The 20,868-nt window shown below is 36.5% G+C and overlaps 2 protein-coding genes across 2 annotated transcripts; both read left to right on the top strand.

Moving 5' to 3' along the window:
- The first annotated feature begins 3,090 nt into the window (after positions 1 to 3,090).
- On the top strand, positions 3,091 to 4,955 carry LOC137721294 (peroxidase 17-like). Its single transcript, XM_068460399.1, has 3 exons — positions 3,091 to 3,355; positions 3,435 to 3,626; positions 4,189 to 4,955. Exons 1-3 carry the CDS (start codon positions 3,152 to 3,154, stop codon positions 4,801 to 4,803), a joined length of 1,011 nt encoding a protein of 336 aa, XP_068316500.1. The 5' UTR covers positions 3,091 to 3,151; the 3' UTR covers positions 4,804 to 4,955.
- Positions 4,956 to 6,961: 2,006 nt separating this feature from the next.
- On the top strand, positions 6,962 to 8,676 carry LOC137721392 (peroxidase 17-like). Its single transcript, XM_068460488.1, has 3 exons — positions 6,962 to 7,216; positions 7,326 to 7,517; positions 7,866 to 8,676. The coding sequence occupies exons 1-3, from the start codon at positions 7,022 to 7,024 to the stop codon at positions 8,460 to 8,462; spliced, it is 984 nt and encodes a 327-aa protein (XP_068316589.1). The 5' UTR covers positions 6,962 to 7,021; the 3' UTR covers positions 8,463 to 8,676.
- The last annotated feature ends 12,192 nt before the right edge of the window (positions 8,677 to 20,868 follow it).

The raw sequence follows: 20,868 nt of genomic DNA, 5'->3' as shown, positions 1-20,868 counted from the left end.
GAAAAAATTGAATAATGTACGTGAAACTTGAATTATTTCAATGGGCGAGGTAGGAGTTTGTATATTTCAACAGATGAGATTGAGATAAAAGAACTTAATCCAACACAACAATTTACCTAGCACTCTGAGATAAGAGAATCTAATCCAACACAACAATTTATCTTAATCTCATCTGTTGAAATATACAAACCCCCACTTCGCCCTCTGAAATAATTTGATTTTCACGTACAACACAACAATTTACCTAGCACCAATTGGTAAATTAGTATCATACAATTTGAAAAAAAAAAAAAAGTTGAAAATTTCACTTCCCAGCGCCAATGAACGTTCAATCAACTGAAATTTTAATTTTTAAGAATTTTAAAACAATCATTAATTAGCCAAATTGCAAGAAAAATCTGTTAGAAAAAAAAATTAAAAAAAGAATAAAAAAGATTATAAGTGTATTTGCAAGTAGAGAAAAAATAATATAATTTTGCTCACATAAGTTGCTACTTTTTTTATAAGACCTACTGTTTTTTTAGGCTAGATTTAGCCCCATTTAATGCTATTAAAAAAAAAAGTTGCTAGCTCTAGGTGGTGAATTTAGTCTTATTTTTTGACCCTTTAAGATGAAATTCTCACTAAAACTTGAAATGTAATAACTCGGTAAAAGATAGAACCTTCAGAGGATGCTTTAATAAATTTAGGACTGCAACAGATGACGAAATATGAGATAGCATGAGGTGGTGGGTGTCGCAATTGTTGACTGACGCAGTAGTAGCAGTGTCCCCACCAGCCCATCCATAACCTCCTCTGTCGTCACACATGTCATGAGTTGGCCCCTTCAGCCAATTGGCTTCTGCTGCCTCCTCTTGTCACAACATACAAACTCAACCTCTTATTTCTTTTTCTTCTTTTTTGGGGCAAAGAACCTCTTATTTGTCGACACCCATCCAAGAGAGAGACACGACGAGAATCCAAATTTCCAAACCCCATTTTTTTGGATCAGGATCCACTCCTGATCTTTGTATGGGGATTTTCATGATTAAGAAATGTGGATCGTTGGATGAAAATTCAACGACTACAAACGGGGAGTTCCTTTAAAATTATAATAATTATAACCGTTGGATTTTCATCCAACGGTCCACACTTTTTGATTATGAGGATCTCCATACAAAGATCAGGAGAGGAGAGGATCCTGATCTCATTTTTTTGAATTCATCAATCAATCGATCATAATATTATAGAGATTAAATTTGTAAATTAAATTTATAAACTTAATCTTCTTAACATTACTCATCAATTAATCCATAACTCACGACACACCACTTGCGCTTCCCTTTTTACTATTGATATTATTACTCTATTATTCTATTTGAATTAAAAAAATTTAAAACGACAAAAATTAAAATACAAAAGTCAAAAAATTTAAGATTATTAAAAAATTTAAAATGACGCAATTTTATTTTTTTTAATTTTAATTTTAATTTTTTATTTATTTAACCTAATAACAATAGAATTTGAGTATGGAATTTTTTTTTTTAACTCTTACTCATATAAATTTGAAAATAAAATTTAAACTTGGGAATTAAAGATCCCAAATTTCAGATTTTTTTTTACACGAAAAGTCTAAATTTTTTTATTTATGAATCCAAAAAAAAAAAGAAATTTGTACATGTCAATTATTAATTTTAACTTTTGTCAAAATTCTAAATTTATTTTCTCATCCAAACACAGGCTCTTGCATACATTCAACAAATTTTGAAAATGAGAAATTTTATTTGAACCCATATAACCTTTTTCTACACCCATATTACTTTTAGTTAAACTATCAATATCTCTTTAAACCCAATTTACTACCTAAACTACCCTCACAAGCCTAATTTAATATGTAAATTTATCTTTACACCCATTTAGAAAATAAAAACTCAAAGTTAGTATTTTGCCACGCATTCTATGCAGCACACATCACTCAATCTTTTCTAAAGATTAGCATCAAATGACACTGCCAACCACAACATGCATTTGAAGTGTTCATTGAATTTTTCCTCATCGCAGTCGAAGGAGACGAAAATTATCTCAAACTCTGTGCATTTCATAAAGTCTCATTAGCCTTCCAAGGCCTATGCCAATTTGCAGAGAAGTAGAGAGGCACAATGCCTCCCATTACATGATCGATAAAGAGAGTAGGATTCTCTCCCTTCTTATTCTCATCCACTTTCTTCCCCTCCTCTCACATACTGTTTTTTGTCTTCTTCTGACTATTAAAAATTAACACAAAACGTTGACGTGACTTAACCATAACCGTTCAAATAAGAAGGGAGGGAAAGGGAAGGAGACTAGGAGGGGAGAGAATCCTACTCCCCGATAAAGACACCTAATAATCTCATAATCAAAACAAGATTATGTTTTAATTATCATAATCAAGATAATAAATAAAAAAATCACCTTTAGAATGAAGGCATATTTGATATGCTTACTTGAACCTCACGTTCCTTTATTTTCATGAAATTAAAATATTTTTGATATCCAACAACTGAATTAAATTATGAAAAATTAATATGGATTGAAACAAGAGGAAGAAAGGGAAACTTTTGGAGACTACATACATTTGTTTCATCAAATATAAGGAACTCAACACCTTCAAATTTTAGGACAGCCGCTATTTTGCTGCTATGCACTGCCATCATAACTACAAGCAAAGTACGACCTCCACCCTTCACAAATGAAACGAAAAAAAGCGTGACATTCACACAAGTAGTTAGACTTTAGATTTTAAATCTCATATATATTTCTGCTAGTAATTATATACGTTGGAAAATGCGTTGATTTTGTTCTTAATTCCTAAAAAAAAAAAAATGAAGTCAAACTGGGATAAATCAATTCATACTTTAGTTTGAGCATTCAAAACTTTAAAATCATTATCATTGTTAAAAAATAACTTGTTTTTTTTTCTATGTTAGGGTTTGATTACTGTGTAGGTTTATTAATAAATTTTTGTTTTATTAATTTTATCTTGTACTTAATTATAATTATGTAATAGTATAAATGGGTGGAACAAATAGGGGTGAAGGGAGAGAGATTTTTCCTAAATAAAAGCCCATATCCAAAACTGCAATTCAGGCACTCCCAAATTCAGGCGCACACACCTCTGCCTCCTAGTAACTTAATGTCTCCTCTCTTGTTCCTCCCCTTCCTCCTCCTCCTCCTGCCCATAGCCGTGCCCGCCGCGCAACTCCGCCCCGGCCATTACTCCCAAACATGCCCGGAAGCAGAATCCGTTGTCCGGGACGTCATGAAGAAGGCTCTAGTCAAAGAGCCCCGCAGCCTTGCCTCTGTCATGCGCTTCCAATTCCATGACTGCTTTGTGAATGTAAATAAACAAAAACTTTCTGCAAAAAATTCTATATATTTCCCAAGTTTTGTTAATCTTTAAATTAATATGCTTGCAGGGCTGTGATGGTTCTATGTTACTTGATGACACGCCAACAATGCTTGGAGAAAAACTTTCCCTTTCAAATATAAATTCTCTGAGATCTTATGAGGTGGTTGATGAAGCCAAGGAAGCCCTGGAGAAGGTCTGTCCCGGAGCTGTTTCTTGCGCTGATATCGTAATCATGGCGGCTCGAGACGCTGTTGCTCTGGTATCAAACTTTTCTTACTTATTTCATTACCTAAAACAGAGTTTTAATTTGTACATAATTTGATACGGATTTGTTTGCAATTTGGAAATTAGAGTCAGAACATCAGTCATAGATTTGCCCCCAAACATATGCACTTAAGCTTTGCATCGTAAGTGAAGTTAAGAGTCATTTGATCGGAATTCAAAGTAACCGAGGCGTAGTTTTCTAAGGGAATTATCAGTTGTATCTGTGAAGGGACTTTTGTACCTTTTGTTTGCTGTCAATTCTGGAAAACGCGCAATCAAATTTCGTTATTGCTCGGTCTTGGTTAAGAACTTAAGAGCTACTGATCAGTTCAAACGGGATGTTTTCCTTCTCGTTACAGCGCAACTTGATATATTTGAAATGTTGTATATAATGTATCTGCGCTGTGGTCTCTTGAATCGTGTCGTCACATTTGGGACTTCGTTTTGTATAAAATGAAGACTAAAAACAGATTTGTAGACATGAATTTGCAAAAGGACTAGAATTCTTTCTGCTGTTTGTACTTGAAGATATAATGACATAATTTTGTGTTAATCAGACGGGAGGACCTGATTGGGAAGTGAAATTAGGGAGATTGGATAGCTTATCAGCTAGCCAGGAAGCATCAGACAACATTATGCCAAGTCCAAGAGCCAACGCAAGCTCCCTCATTGACCTCTTTGCCAAATTTAATCTTTCTGTCAAAGATCTCGTTGCCCTTTCGGGGTCACACTCCATTGGCCAAGGTAGGTGCTTTTCCATCATGTTTCGGCTGTACAACCAATCCGGCACTGGGAGGCCCGACCCTGCCTTTGAACCAAAGTATAGAGAAAAGTTGAACAGGCTTTGCCCTTTAAACGTGGACCAAAATGTGACCGGAGACCTGGATGCTACACCTTTGGTATTTGATAACCAGTACTTCAAGGACTTGGTTTTGGGGAGAGGCTTTCTGAATTCTGATCAGACACTTTACACATATCCACAAACTAGGACATATGTTAAACACTTTAGCAGTAACCAAGGAGAATTTTTCAAGGCCTTTGTTGAAGGGATGATAAAGATGGGCGACTTGCAGTTTGAGCAGCCTGGGGAGGTACGAAGGAATTGTAGGGTGGCTAATCACCGTCCTGTCAACACGCTTTGGAATCTTGGAGGGATGAATCCGACTTTCTGAATAGAGACTAGAGACAATACGCATTAACAAGGCTTATTGTGTTTATCATAATGTGGACGTTGGTTCCAACATACGAACATAGAATATAACGTAGTGCTGTAAATTGTTAGCAAGGCTTTTTCTATGGTAATCAAAACTTTCGGTTCTTCTGATATTTGGTTAACACTACTTTGTTTACGCCGCTCCAACAGGATTGTTACAATTTGCGCTAGTAATTTTCTTCGTATGTGTACTGTTTGAAAGAAGGAAACAAAAAGAAGCTAATGACGCATACTCTCCCACAAATTTCAAGCACAAATTTCTGATGCTTGATTAGTTTTACATAAAAGAAATTAAACTGTGATTGCATGAACCGAATGAGGAGTCCATATACGACTCATAGAGTTTCTAAATACATTAATCTGCGCTATTCGTTGCAATGAAAGGATTTTTTGCTTGAGAAGTTTTAAAACGTCTTTGGACAGTGTGTTTGTTTCGTTGTTGAAATTTTTTTTTTTCGCTTTTTAATCCTGTGTGTAGCCTGTCGCTTCCGGCTTGGCTTCTAGTCGTAGTTTTTTAGCTTATGTAGCGGTCGGCCAGGCACACCTCGTTCGGAATCCCTAGCATTCTTTATGTTCCTCGATCTGTGTATAATCTCAAAATGTGTGGAGTATTTTTCAACTTGATGCAGCATACTATACATTAAGGGACGAATGGAGGATAGAGTCAGAAAGCGCTACATTTGCACATGAAAATAAATAAATAAATAACTGATGCATCTCCCACCCTTCCACTTTTTTTTTTTTTTTTTTTTTTTTTTTACATCAACAATAAAATTTCCAAAATCCCATTATTTTGATTGGTATGAATATTTTTTAACCTACGTAAGTACCTTCCGTTCAACAACCCTCATGTGCAGTCTCGCCTCCACGTGGAGAGCCGACAATACTACTATGTTAGACAACGTTTAATCATTTACGTAATAAGCCGGCAATACATATCAAGTAAATTTAATTATTATTATTAGAAAATTTTAACGAAAAATCTGCGGTACTGTTCACTTTAACGAAAAATTATATTTTTATACTAAAAAGTCAAACATAGTACTATTCATTTTAACCTTTTATTTTGTCTTTATCATTAAAACTCAAAGTTTTCAAGTTTTTTCCATTAATTTTATTTTATTATTATTATTAAAGAATCCATTCATAGTGAGATAATAAATGATTGTATTAATAGGAGCTAGTGATTGTTAATCTTCTACTTTTAAGCTCAAATGGTGTTGGGAGATGAATAACAATATAAATACACAATGCCAAGGAATAGTAAGTCGAAAGTGTGTCTGAAGGTGTGAAATGAGATTAGAGTAATGCTACCATCTTAGTTAACATCTGATGTGGACAGCCACATCATTTGAAAAATTTGCAAAACCCAAGAAAATGAGGGAGAAAGACTCCTCGTATACCACAATCATACTTTAATTAACTAATTTTTCTTAATTATTAATTTATTAAATAATGAACTAAATTTAAAAATCTGATTAATTCAAATGATATGGCTGTCCACGTCAGATTTCATCTAAAACTATCCACATCGTGAGATTATCCACAATTGTCACTGTGTCCCACATGTCCACCATCGGCGATCTGGAAATGTTTATTACTGTTTTCGATTGAATAAGGACCACTAGAGTGTTAATTATGTGGGTCAATTTGTTTGTTCAAAACTTCAACGACCAAATATTCCTTTCAACTTAATTTATATAAATGTATACACTACATTATTGCATTAACATCTTATTATACATTTTAGCTCAATTATTGAATCAAATATGATTAAATAAATTTTAGAATGTAAGCTAATCACGTTTATATTTGATTCGTTTAATGATATATTTATACTAAAAGGCAAGAGAATAAATTAGGATCGAATTCGTAATTCATGAGATTTAAATCAAAGAATTTTTACTTACAAGTGGATAAAGAAAAATATCACTAAATCATATAACTTCATTATTTGGACGAATCTTCACCACCTTTGAAGATTAGTCAAATTAATAACTCTTTTTTTGATTTTTTTGGTAGAAGGGGAATGAACCATTTCACATCCACTATCCATTGTTTCCACTAAATTCCTATGCATGCACGTGGTGCAGCCCACAAGTTCAAAAAGCGCCCCCACACACAACTGAACCAATTGCTCACCTGCCTACCACTGACTAGTGCCTCAAGAATCCTCAATGTGTCCTCTCTTTTCACTCTTCATCCTACACATGATAACCGGCGCCACCGCGCAACTCCGCCACGGTTATTACTCGGAAACCTGCCCGAAAGCTAAATCCATTGTCCAGGATGTCATGAAGGTGGCTTTGATTCGAGAGCCACGGAGTCTTGCTTCGATCATGCGTTTACAGTTCCATGATTGCTTTGTCAATGTAAGTGAATTATAAATACAAAACAACTCTCTTTATTTCCTTACTGATTAATCCAAATTGTTAGTTGTTAATGATGAATTAATTAACTTGTATTATATCTGTAAATTAGGGTTGTGATGCTTCATTGTTGCTTGATGACACACCAACCATGCTAGGAGAAAAACTAGCCCTTGCAAATATTAATTCACTGAGATCTTATGAAGTTGTTGACCAAGTGAAAGAAGCCTTGGAGAAGGTGTGTCCGGGAGTTGTTTCTTGCGCAGACATTATAATCATGGCGTCTAGAGATGCTGTTTCTCTGGTAATAATCTTTCTTATTTATCTCCTATATACATGAATTTATTTCTGGTCCGACGTACATTAAGGTCCGTTTGATTACCAAAAAAACTTGTTTATAACTGCTTTATTGAAAATTAAACGTTACTTTTTTGAGTTTACAAAATTTAACTTTTAATTTTCAGTTACTAAAACCTAATAATTGAACTAAAACAATTATCAAACAAACCCTAAAATTTAACGTTAACTTGACTACATTTAGTATAGTCGAATCCATAATGAGCTCCAATGCGATGCAACAAGTGAATGATGAGAATCTTAACTATGACTGAAAGGAATAAATTTCTATTTAACATGATTGTGTGATTATTAGACAGGGGGGCCTTACTGGGAAGTGAAGTTGGGAAGATTGGATAGCTTAACAGCAAGAAAAGAAGACTCAGACAACGTTATGCCAAGTCCAAGATCCAATGCGACATTCCTCATTGGCCTGTTTGCCAAATTTAATCTCTCTGTCAAGTACCTTGTTGCGCTTTCGGGGTCACACTCTATTGGCAAAGCTCGGTGCTTTTCCATCATATTTCGGCTGTACAATCAATCCGGCAGTGGCCGGCCAGACCCTGCCATTGATCCAAAGTTTAGACAAAAGCTAGACAAGCTTTGCCCATTAAACGTGGACCAAAACATTACCGGAGACCTTGATGCTACGCCTGTAAAGTTTGATAACCAGTACTTCAGGGACTTGGTTGCCGGAAGAGGGTTTCTGAACTCGGATCAAACGCTTTTCACGTTTCCGGAGACGAGGGAATTTGTGAAGCAGTTCAGCATTGATCAAGGTGAATTTTTCAAGGCTTTTGTGAAGGGCATGATAAAGATGGCTGACTTGACGGTGGATCAGCCTGGGGAAGTAAGAAAAAATTGCAGGGTGGTTAATAGTCATTCTTCTAAATTTCCAATGCATCCTAGCTAGGGTTCTTGAAGAGATTGGACAGTTGTAAAAGACTTAATGTTCCATTTCCATTGAGGACACCTTTGATGTTATGTATGGATCAGATTTTACTAACGGCATGGCTTATGTCATTTTATTAGGAAAAGAAAATCCCATAAAATGTTTTCACAATTGACAGAAAGCCTGAATTCTCATATATTTGGCAATTATACCCTATATTCATCTTTTATTTACAGATGATCAATTTTCTAAAGCATCAAAGCACGCAAACATGTTAATATATATATATATATATATATATATATATATGTGTGTGTGTGCGCGCGCGCGCGTGTGTAATATCTTTCTTCAACTGGAAGTGAGAGATTAGGTTTGTTTGTGCCATACTTTATCAGTCCCGAAACTACTAAGCATCGGTCAACTTAATACCTTCCGGGACCCACTGAAGGAGTCATGCTGAAGCACCCTTATCGAAGCACGAGAGTTTTTCTCCAACCAGGAGGTCAATCACAAGATTCACAACAGGACACGTGTCAACTTCAAAATAAAACTTCTAGAGTCCCACATCGACTGCAAACGGAAGCGAGCGACTCTCCTCAACTATAAAATAAGACCATTCTCCTACAATTAATCTCTAATGTCGTTATTGTACTTAAACTCGTCATTAGAACCCACTAATGATGATTATGTTTGAACCTATGTATTGTGTAATCTCTTCGCTATTAATAAGAACTTCTCTATCCCGTGGACGTAGCCAAACTTAGGATGAATCACGTACATCTTGCTTCCATATTTATCTCTTTACATATTATCATCATAAGGTGACCAGAGTAACAATGTGAAGGTCACAAACTTAACATTTACGTTGTTCTAAACTCACCGATTTTGTGCATCAACAAAGTTCAATCTTGTAAACAAAAAAAATTCAGTATCAATTTATTCTCTCCATTAATGTAAATATTAACTAGCAGCTCTTCTTTCTTGTATTTTGGCTCTGAAACAATGGCAACAATATGTGAATAATTCAAGCCTAAAGAGTTTAATTTCCATTCCTATCCATCATTGCTATCATCTAAATATTAAACTTGCACCATTTCAGTTAAATTTCATAGTGTAGTGGAAAACACTGGAATTACTTTATTTTAGACAAACATTGTCGGTTCCGCTCCAATTCAAGAACTTTAGTAATGTATTGCACAGTCTAGCTGTTAAAATACTTGAATTTAAGTTAAGTCACAATGAAAATGAATGACCACCACATATTTTATGCATTAAGTGTTGTTAGTAAGAATCATACACTAATTTTGTGAAACCTATTTAATATGGCTTAGATAATATATGTCATAGCGGGACATTCGTTTTTTCTTAAAAAGGAGACTAACTGGTGGCTTTGTCACCGCACTCCACCTATCCGAGGGCCAAGAAGACTCACAGAGGCATTTCAACCTCTCTCTGACCACCATGGTGTGATTCAGTAGCCCAAGAATGAAATCCAGCACGTACATGTGGAATACGAGTCTAAAATTCATCCCCAACTACTAGATCATCTCGTGGTGGTTATAGTTGCACATTGATTGAATGAATTATGATTTGATAAGTCTCTCTTTCCTATAGTAAGGTGGATGGAGAGAAACCCTAGTCAATATAAAAGGCATATCCCACAAAACGAGCTTAGGGTTCAAATTATATATATTTTTTTAAAGGTTAATCTCAGTTTACTACCTTGAAGTTTCTTGGTTTCAACATTTCATGCATCAAGTTTTTTTTCATCCTAGCCTAGTACCTAAAGTTAAAATTTTAGGACACTTTTATACATCTGTTAAGTTTTCCGTTAGAACCTCCGTTAACTGATGACACAGCGCCTACATGGACAATGACTTGGTGCCATGTGTCAATTTGGATCCACTTATATATTAAAAAATTAAAAATTTAAAAAAATTAAAAGTTAACATTTTTTTTTTTTTTGCCTTCCTCTTCCTTTCTTCCTCTATCTCTCTCCCTCTTCTGTGAGAAAACCCAGCTACCACCAACCTTTACCTACAACCCAACCTTGTGAGCCACCAGAAATAGGTCCCAATCGGAGACCGAGAGAGAAAAATGAGAGCCACCACCGATCCCGATCTCACCCCCGACCACAATGCGGAGCCTCCCTACCCAATTCCCAACAACCCATCGGTCGTGTCGGCACTTCTGTCTCGCCTACTTCCGTGGGAGATCAGCAGCTTCGAGGAGCAACGAGAAGGGACAATTGGGGAAATCTCCCAAGTAAGATTCAAAGTCAGTAAGTTGAGTACCTAAAAACCCTGAATTCCTGAATTAAAATCTGAATCCTAACTCAAATCCTAGTACCAAATTCTCGATACCAAAACCCTGGTCATGGCGTCTGACGACAAGATAGAGAAGACGCAGGAAGAGAAGAAGAGGATGGAGAAGCAATTGGCCTCCCTTACCTCCATCACGTTCGACACAGACCTCTACGGCAGCACCGATAAGGGCGCATACGTCTCATCGATCCCTATGAATGATGATGATGACAACACGGAGGCCATGGACAATGAAATTACTAGGAGGATGGCAATGTCGTACACAGCCCCCAATTCGGAGCTGAACAAGAGGCCGAGAGGCGATGACGCTGATGAGGATTTGGGGTTCAAGAAGCTGTAGAGGATTATCGATCGGGAGGATGATTATCGACAGCGGAGGTTGAACCGTATCATGTCGCCTGAGCGGCACGACCCGTGTGCGTTCGGGGAGAAGACTCCGGACTTGCCGGTGAGGACTTATGCCGATGTGATGAGGGAGGAAGCCCTAAAAAGGGAGAAAGATGAGACTCTGAAGCTTATTGCTAAGAAGATGAAGAAGAAAGAGGAGGCGGTGGCTCTCATTTTTCTCTTTCGGTCTTCGATTGGGACCCATTTTTGGCGGCTCACGGGGTTAGGTTGTGGGTAAAGGTTGGTAGTTGCTAGGTTTTCTCACAGAAGAGGGAGAGAGACAGGGGAAGAAAGGAAGAAAGGAAGAGGAAGTACAAACAAAAAATTTAACTTTTAATTTTTTAAGTTTTTTTAATTTTTTTAATTTTTTAATATTTAAGTGGGTCCAAATTGACACGTGGCATCAAGTCATTATCCAAGTAGGCGCCACGTCATTAATTAACGGAGGTTCTGACAGAAAACTTAACGGATGTATGAAACTGTCCTAAAATTTTAACTTTAGGTATCAGACTGGGATGAAAAAAACTTAATATATAAAATGTTGAAAATCAAGAAACTCCAGGGTAGTAAACTGGGATTAACCCTTTTTTTAATGTCGTATTATGATACAAATTGAAATAAAAATTAAAACACATTCTCAAGGTTCAAACTTTTTGGATTTAGTAACTAGAGGCCAATCTCATAGATCAATTATTATTTTAAGACACAAGTACAAAATTAACAATCTACTAACTACTTAATCACATTAAATAATTGAAATGGAATGCAAAATAAACAATTGGATTTAGTACTTATGGGTCTAATTGAAAGATGAGTTTAAACTACAAAAAAAAAAAAAAATCAAATATTTTATCCTATAATGAGGTGGGGCTAAAATGCAAACATTAAAAAGTGACGGGTCAAACCACAAATACCAAAAAGTTTAGTCAATTTTAAAAAAAAAATGCAAAAGATCCCACTTGGGGCTCTTCAAGGGTTAAGCGGGCACTAAGGAAAATGGAGGAGTTTCCATTAAAAATAAAAAAAAAATAAAAGGGAAAAGGGAGAGGGAGAAAGCTAAATCATTCCTTTTCTAGTTCAAAGGCAAATGTCCTCATTATCCATTGTTCTTTTGTCCTAATTGGGTAAGGTTTCCTAGTTTGGTCAAAGATGGAGCAAACATTGGAGATACTTTAAGACCAAGTTAAAGAACTTTTTTTTTTAAAAAACAGATTTTCAAACTGTCTTTGGCGAGAAACAACTTAAACAAAGATAAAAAATCCAAAATACAAAAATTATAAGAACAACAAGAAAAAAAGACATGAACATCAAGAACATAACCATGAAAATAATTTCAATATTTCAACTTTCTTTCTGGGTTTTCAAGCCAAAAATAAAGGTGACAAGGCCTAGGCTTTCAAGTATAAAAGTGCGTGTGTCAACAAAAACAAACAACACCCCAAACCTAAAAGGCTGAACCCCTCCAGGCAAACTAAGCCCCAAATTTTTGTTCACAAACTCAAAATTCATTCATGCATCCAAAACCGTTTTGCATACATAATTTTTTCAACTCTTGAAACACTTTTCTCAACTCTTGAAAAACTAAAGATAAACATAGAATATGTCATACATATAATGAAACCCATATATATGAAATCCAAAAAGACACATGTTAATCAATGATAGAGGCCATAAAGAGACCTCATACAAAATAAGTACAGATGATTTGATCTTGCATGTCTTATTCTCATCATTGACCAACAACAATAAATAAATCAAATGGGATTTATAAAGTTTAAAGAATGTTAGCTATCATCCCAATTTGCTTTTCTTTTCTACTTTCTCCACTCATCACTTGGCAAATGTATCCCAGTAACACATTTGACTACATACTTAATGTTTTAAAACTATAAATTCTATTTTTCCACCTTTACCCTTAATGAATTTAAAAATTAAAAATAAAATAGATTAATAGGGACCGATCCCATCCATTGTGACATCCCACATCGCCCAGGGGAGTGATCCTTAAATGTATATTCCCATCCCTACCTAGCACGAGGCCATTTGGGAGCTCACTGGCTTCGGGTTCCGTAGGAACTCCGAAGTTAAGCGAGAAGGGGGCTAGAGCAATCCCATGATGGGTGACCCATTGGGAAGTTGCTCGTGAGTTCCCAAAAACAAAACCGTGAGGGAATGGTAAGCCCAAAGCGGACAATATCGTGCTACGGTGGTGGAGCGGACCCGGGAAGTGATCCGCCCCGGGCCGGGATGTGACAATTTGGTATCAGAGCCTAACCCTGGTCGCGAGTGTGCCGACGAGGACGTCGGGCCCCTAAGGGGGGTGGATTGTGACATCCCACATCGCCTAGGGGAGTGATCCTTAAATCTATATTCCCATCCCTACCTAGCACGAGGCCTTTTGGGAGCTCACTGGCTTCGGGTTCCGTAGGAACTTCGAAGTTAAGCGAGAAGGGGGCTAGAGCAATCCCATGATGGGTGACCCACTGGGAAGTTGCTCGTGAGTTCCCAAAAACAAAACCGTGAGGGAATGGTAAGCCCAAAGCGGACAATATCGTGCTACGGTGGTGGAGCGGACCCGGGAAGTGATCCGCCCCGGGCCGGGATGTGACATCCACTGACCTCTCTTTGTATTTCGTTGTGCTCACCATTCTCCCTTTCTTCTAGAGGTGGCCATGGTCTGGTTCGGTTCGATCTGGTCTTACCCTCAAATTGAAATTGAAACTAGAAAATATCACCGGTCTGGTTCAGGTCGGTTCTACTTAAATTATTTTCAAAACCGTATGGTTCAGTCCAGGCCAATTCCGGTTTGGTTTGGCTGGTTTTCGGTTTTGATCGAATTTTGTATTTTTTTTTATCCAAATCCTCCTCTAATTAGACACATAATAATGCTATAAAAAGAAAAAAAAAGAGGAAAGAGGAGATGCCTTTGGAGCTACAACACATGATGAAATTTCAGATGTGATGGACCTCGAATCTATGACGGTGGGGTTGAAGGTTGTCAGAATTTTTCGGGACTTCAGCTTCGATATACACGAAAGTATCGTTGGATCTGTTGCCATGAAAATAGGAAGAAGCAAAGGCTCCAGACTTCCGGTTGTTGAGGCCATAAGAAAGGACAAAACATAAAGATTAGGGTTAATATCAGTTTACTACCCTGAAGTTTTTTGGTTTTCAACATTTGATACATGAAGTTTTTTTCATCCCAGAATGGTATGTAAAGTCATAATTTTGGGATATTTTCATAAATCCGTTAAGATTACTGTTAAATCAGCTGTTAACTGGTGACGTGGTGCTCACGTGGACCATGACTGAGGGCCACGTGAATATTAAAAATTTATAATAAAAAAATTAAACTTTAAAAAATTAAAACAATAAAAAAAAAAAATTTCTTCTTCCTCAAAGCCCCCGACCTTTCCTCCCTTATCTCATTCTTCGACTCCACCCACCTAACCCTCATCTTCTTCGATGGCCCCGTGAGATCGAAGAAGCATGCCCCACCTACCAGATTTGATGGCAAATATCGGGAAAACCGACTGCAAATTTGGATAAAAGCAAGGAATCCATCTGCATTTGCATCTTCGACTTCATTCTCAAGCGGATTGAGATTAACCTTGATTGGATCCGAGCCGTGCAAGAGTTTTATGAGCTTGTCACAGTCCATACTTGGCCTCCTGAATCCTCTCATCCGCAATGAGCTCTTCCCCTCCTTGAACTATTCCAACACTGTCACTGACGGCGACTGTGTCCGTTACTCGTGAACTGGCGCGTGGGAGTCAAAGAGGAGATGAGGGTTAGGTGGGTGCAGAGGAGAGAAGGGAGGGAGGGTCGGGGGTGGGGTGAGGTAGGAGACAACCATTTATTATTATTTTTAATTAATTTTTATTAATTAATTATTATTTTTAATTTTTTAATGTTTAATTTTTAATATTCACGTGGGACTCATATTTACAAGTGGTGTCCAAACACTTACATTTTACTCATAAAAAGTTGTTTTAGAAAAAAAAAAAGTTTTCTGTACAATTTCATTGTCCACGTGGGTGTCATGTCACCAGTTAACGGTTGATTTAACAGCAACCTTAACGGATATATAAAAGTGTCCCAAAATTTAGACTTTAGGTACCACTCTGGGATGAAAAAAAATTCATGTATCAAATGTTGAAAACCAAAAAATTTCAGGGTAGTAAACTGAGGAGAGGGTATGCAATGTGACTTTTGGGCTTTGGCGTTTGGGCTTTTAAGTTGAGAGATTTTTTTAATAAAACCTTTAGTTAGGCTTGGTATTTATATAAAACAGACTAAAGAAATAGATTTTAAAAAAATAAATAGACTGTCTGGTTCAGTTTCGACATATTCTTGAGAATTAGAAACCTAAATTGGAGTTGGTTGAGTCAGGTTTGGTTCGATTTCGGTTTGAGTTTGACTGATTTTGGTCAACTCGATTTTTTACCCTTTTATCATCCAATTTGATTCAAATTCACGGTTTTTCAGTTTTTATGCTCACCCTTACTTTTCCCCATCGAAAATTTGAATGAGCATAACCTCATGTACGGCCATCGACCACCAAAGAAGATAGCAATTGTAAGAACGATGACGCCATCACTCTACAAGAAACCATATAACAAAATATGAAATCAATTTTCGAAAATCGTTCATGTCGACGACAACTGCATAAATTCGAGTAATTTATTCCAAAAGTCTTTCGAATTGGAATTTCATAGAAGAAAAATGAATTTGCAGTAAGAGGAATAGGGGAATGGAAAAGACAGGCACGCGGAAGAAAAAAGATGGGGAAACGCCGTTTATTTGACTTCACCACCCACCCACCTCAAAAAAAAAAAAAAAAAAAAAAAAAAAAAAAAAAAACACTTCGACCTAGTTGCTGCCCTGACCAGAGGTAGAAGTCGAGGAGGCTAGACAAGGGTGAGAAAGAAAGATGGGTAAGTAGGTGCCCCCTATAAACTTCTCTAGAGGTATTTGTCAATTTGTCCCTTGAATTTGTATAGAGGTGTTATTTTCCTCTGACTTTAACTTTAGTCTATTATCCCCTCTGAACTTTTATAATTAGCCAATTTCCCCTTAAACTTTAACTTTACCCAATTACCCCTCCAAATTTTTTATAAATAGCCAATTTACCGCCCTAGTGTTAGATTTTCATACAAGAGAAGCCTATGAAAAAGGATTAATTTTACTTCCTCACCTAGCTACTCTAGGTTGGGGGATAGGTCCGGGTGGGGAAGTTCTAGACACCTTTCCATACTTTGTTTGGAGTACTTCACTTAATTTCCTTTGCAGTATTGGTCTTTGGCGCTATTTATCATGTATTTATGGGACCCGAGACTCTTGAAGAATCTTTTCCATTCTTCAGCTATGTATGAAGATAGAAATAAAATGACTAGAATTTTGGGTATTCACTTAATCTTGTTAGGTATAGGTGCTTTTCTTCTAGTATTCAAGGCTCTTTATTTTGGGGGTGTATATGATACCTGGTCTCCGGACATTTTCATCCATCCAATTTTTCATTCTTTTTGCCCCCATATAGTTGTCATGTGTTGTTCGCGTGATCAAAATGGATAGAAAATTGGATGAAAATTTTATTTAAAATCTAGGGTCAGGGGAAAATTGGCTATTTATAAAAGTTCAGGGGGTAATCAGCGAAAATTAAAGTTCACGGGGGAAATTGGCACCTTTATACAAATTTAGGAGACAAATCGACAAATAAGCCACCTATCTATTATGAAAATGTGACTTTACCCCTCAAACTCATTTTTCTTTACATAAAACCACCCTAATATATTTTTCTAACAAAAACTCAATCATTAGGCTCCATGTAAGCAAATTACCTAATTGAGATTGTGTGTCTTATTTCCCCAAATTACCCTAAAATAAGTTATTATAACATTTTATTATGTTGATATTGAAATTTAAATGGAAAGCTTTTTTATTTGCTTGTAATGTGTATAATGGCTTTGAAATTGTAATTACTGTAGGAGTAAATTAAAAAGAAAAATTGTTTCAACAATAAATGTTCCTATTAATGTACCCTATTGATTTTAATAAAAACCATATTTGTTATTTAGTATTATGGTTTAGTGATACCTTTTTTTTTTCACTTATAAGTGAAACGTCTTAGGTTTGATTCTTACTAAAGACGAATTTGAACCACATTATCGTTAACCAATTGTGAGGTTTCGCCACATTCCACACTTTTAGCGTAGATAATATCGTTTGTCTAAAAAAAATAAAAATAAAAACCATACTTTTGTTTTCTTTAAAACAAAAAGGGTAAAAGGTGATAGTGTCTAGTATTTTTTTTCAGTTTTATTTTCCAATATCGGTGTTCCTATTTTATTTTAGTTTAATTTTTGAAAAGATTAGAGTATCTACTTACTACTAATAGTTTTGGTCATTTTGGAAAGCAACGTACCTATTATTAGAATTTGGATCTACAAAATATAGGTAAATTAGTTTAAAGAGGTAATTAGTATAACATTTCATACGTGTTTATTATGGATCTTGGATCATTTCATTGAGCACCATTTAGAGATTGGACTCTCTTTACTTTGATTAGCTACGTTACTAAACGAAGAATTGGGTGATATCAAATCCTATGTCCAAAAGTGTAGCACCATTATCTGATCAAGCTAGAGAAAGACTTAGGCCAAATTCGATATGAAGGAAAGCTTGAAATGACAAGAAGAGCCTTAGCGAGGAGACAACATCAAAGGGAGGAAATTCCTGCGAATAGGGTAGTTTACTTGCTTAGTGCTTGCCCTAAGTGGATCCCCCTTTTTCGCTATGTAGGTTCAATTACCCTTTGATGTAGGCCCTCTCATTCATTCCAAATATGAGGCTTGAGGAACTCTTCATACAAATCTTTCTATTTCATCTTAATGCTTCGAGCCATTATCTCTTGAAGCCTTTGTAGCTATTCATGGACTTTGGATAGGTTCACCAAGTGGATTTTGAAAGAAAGGTTGTTGGAAAAAGCCCGGGTTAGGTGTGAAAGGTATTTGGTTGCCACCAGCTCTTAAGCACACCGATTAGCATTGATTGCATGGGAGCAAAAGTTTTCAGTTTTGTGGACGTGTCCATAATTTTATCATGGATCTAATTTGGATGAATACATGGGAAGCCCAAAGACCTCATTTGGCATTGTGCGGTTTCCTTAGTGCAAGCACTAAGTAAGCAAGCTACCTTTCCCTATAGTCGAGCAAGTAAACTACCTTACTCTAACAAGTAGTAAACTAACTCCTTCATGCTTCAAAGGGAGTTTTCTTCATTGACCTTGGCCACAACCATCCTTAAATGGATTGAAATACATTCTTTCTTGAAGGACCACACCCTTGGGACTCGGGAGATCCTGAGCCTCTATTAGGAGGTATATTATTAATATGGGTAAATTACACAAAACTACCTAAACTCATGTTTTAAAAATTACAATGTTATACCATGTCTTACGAATTGTTGCAATGGCATACCTCCGTCAACTTGTCTGTTAATTTCTCTATTAAACGCTGAAGTGGCTTGGGGTGGGGCTCACTTTCGTGCCCAACAGGATAAAAATATTAATTAAATATTAATAAATTAAAGATAAATTACTTAAATATTTTTATAAAAAAAAAACATGTGGGACCCACCCTTACAATTCTCTCTCTATCTTCCCCCTTTCTCCAGATCTGTACCAACGACGTCTTTCTCCTCGTCCATCTCCAACTCCCTCTCATAGAGCTCCTCCCCCTTCTCTTCCACCAAATCCCTGCCGTTGAACCCACCCATCACCTTACACCCATCTTTCCTAATCCAAAACCTCAAAACCTAAAACCCCACCTCGCTGGCACTATGATCTCGACCTTACTCTTTGTCACCAAGCCACCTTCCGGCGCCCCAATTTCACTCAACAATGTCAAAATAACTTCCGGGTCGCCATTTATGACAATGGGTTCCTCATCATTTTCGAAATCGAGAACTTCTTCGACCTCAGCTTTTATCTCATCAACGTCATCATCCTCGTCGCCCTTTTTGGCAACATCTTCTACCTCTATTTTGACCCCCGCATCCTGGCCTTCTACCTCATCTCCTTCCAGATCCCCAAATTCAATCCCGTCCCCAAGCCCGACGGGACCTAGGTGCAAAAAAAAAATTTGGGTTTTTTTTCTTTCAATTTTTTTTTTTTTTTGGGAGAGAAAAAGAGAGGTGAAATTGAAGGATGAAGGTGAAATTTTTCTGGAGAAAGAGGAGGAGAGGTGAAATTTTTTTTCTCTCATCCAATTTGAATTTCTGGGAATGAAGGTGAAGTACGGAGGAAGAAAGGAAAGGGAAGATTGAATCTCAAAAAATCGGATTGAGAGAGAGAGAGAGGAGAGAGAAAAAGAGGAGAGAGAAGATGTGAGAGAGCAAGAGAGAGAGAAGGGATGGGTCCCATATTTTACAAAAAAAATATATACATAATTTTATCTTTATTCTATTAATATTTATTTTTATCCAGTTGGACGAGAGAGAGAGTCTTGCCTCAAGCCACATCAGCATTTAATAGAGAAATTGACAGACAAACTAACGGAGGTCTGACATTGCAACAAATTCGTAAGATGAGATATGATATTGTAATTTTTAAAACATGATGTATGAGATTGTGGTTCGATCCATAATTAAGGTAGTTTTATGTAATTTATCCTTTAATATTTATATAAATATTTTATTATTTAATTAGTGAATTTACAAAATATGAGTAAATTAATTTATATAGATAAATTAGTATAAATTTCCTACATTATTATTATGAATCTCGAGCCTCTATTAGTAGGCATATTATTGATATTCTCATATAGATATAATTAGGGTAAATTATACAAAACTACTTCAACTATAAATCGAACTACAATCTCATACTTTATATTTGAAAAATTACAATGTCATACCTCATCTTACGAAAATTGTTGCAATGTCAGACCTCCGTCAGTTTTTCTGTCAATTTCTCCGTTAAGTGCTGATGTGGCTTGAGGTGTGGCCCACTCCCTAGCCCAACTAAATTAAAAAGAAGTTTTAACGAAACACTCCTGGTACTGTTCATTTTTAATGAAAAATCATATTTTTATCTTTTTCTAGTACTATTCACTACACCTTTATTTGTCCATTTTCATTAAAACTAAAGTTTTTTCGTTAGTTTTTCTTAATTATTTTTATAAAAATATGAGAGACCCACCTACAAACCCATCACCTTCACCTTTTTCCCCAGTCAACCGACGACAAAACCTTGCCCGTCTCCTGGCACCCCAACCTCATCAGCTGTCTCTACCACACCGACCTCGCCCTCTTCTCCCTCACCTGGTCACGTTCCTTCCTCTGCCGCTCCCTCCAACTCAACCTCCTCCGCCACTCCTTTGACTCCCCCTCCCTCTGTTTCTCCTTTCTCTTGCTGTAGAACGACTTCTCAATTTTCCTCAACCCCAACTCACCCATCCTAAACCACCTACGACCTGCGACTTCCGACAACAAGCCAGCCAGCATTTCCCCCACCCAGACCCCATATTCACAGACGACCACCATCATACCATTTTGGGAAATTTGATGAAAAATTTATTTGTTCATTTTCCTTTCTAGCTTTCTGAGAATGGCTTCAAACGGATTTTTTTATATCTTCCAATTCAAGTTCCGAACCATTTGAATTAGAACCCAGAGGGGCTTTACCTCTAGAATTTGGGGCGGATAAAAAACTATTT

Source organism: Pyrus communis, chromosome 16 (genome assembly GCF_963583255.1).
Source record: "Pyrus communis chromosome 16, drPyrComm1.1, whole genome shotgun sequence".
Taxonomy (NCBI): Eukaryota; Viridiplantae; Streptophyta; class Magnoliopsida; order Rosales; family Rosaceae; genus Pyrus; species Pyrus communis.
Note: the sequence above shows the minus strand (reverse complement) of the source record. Positions and strands in the feature narration are given on the sequence as shown.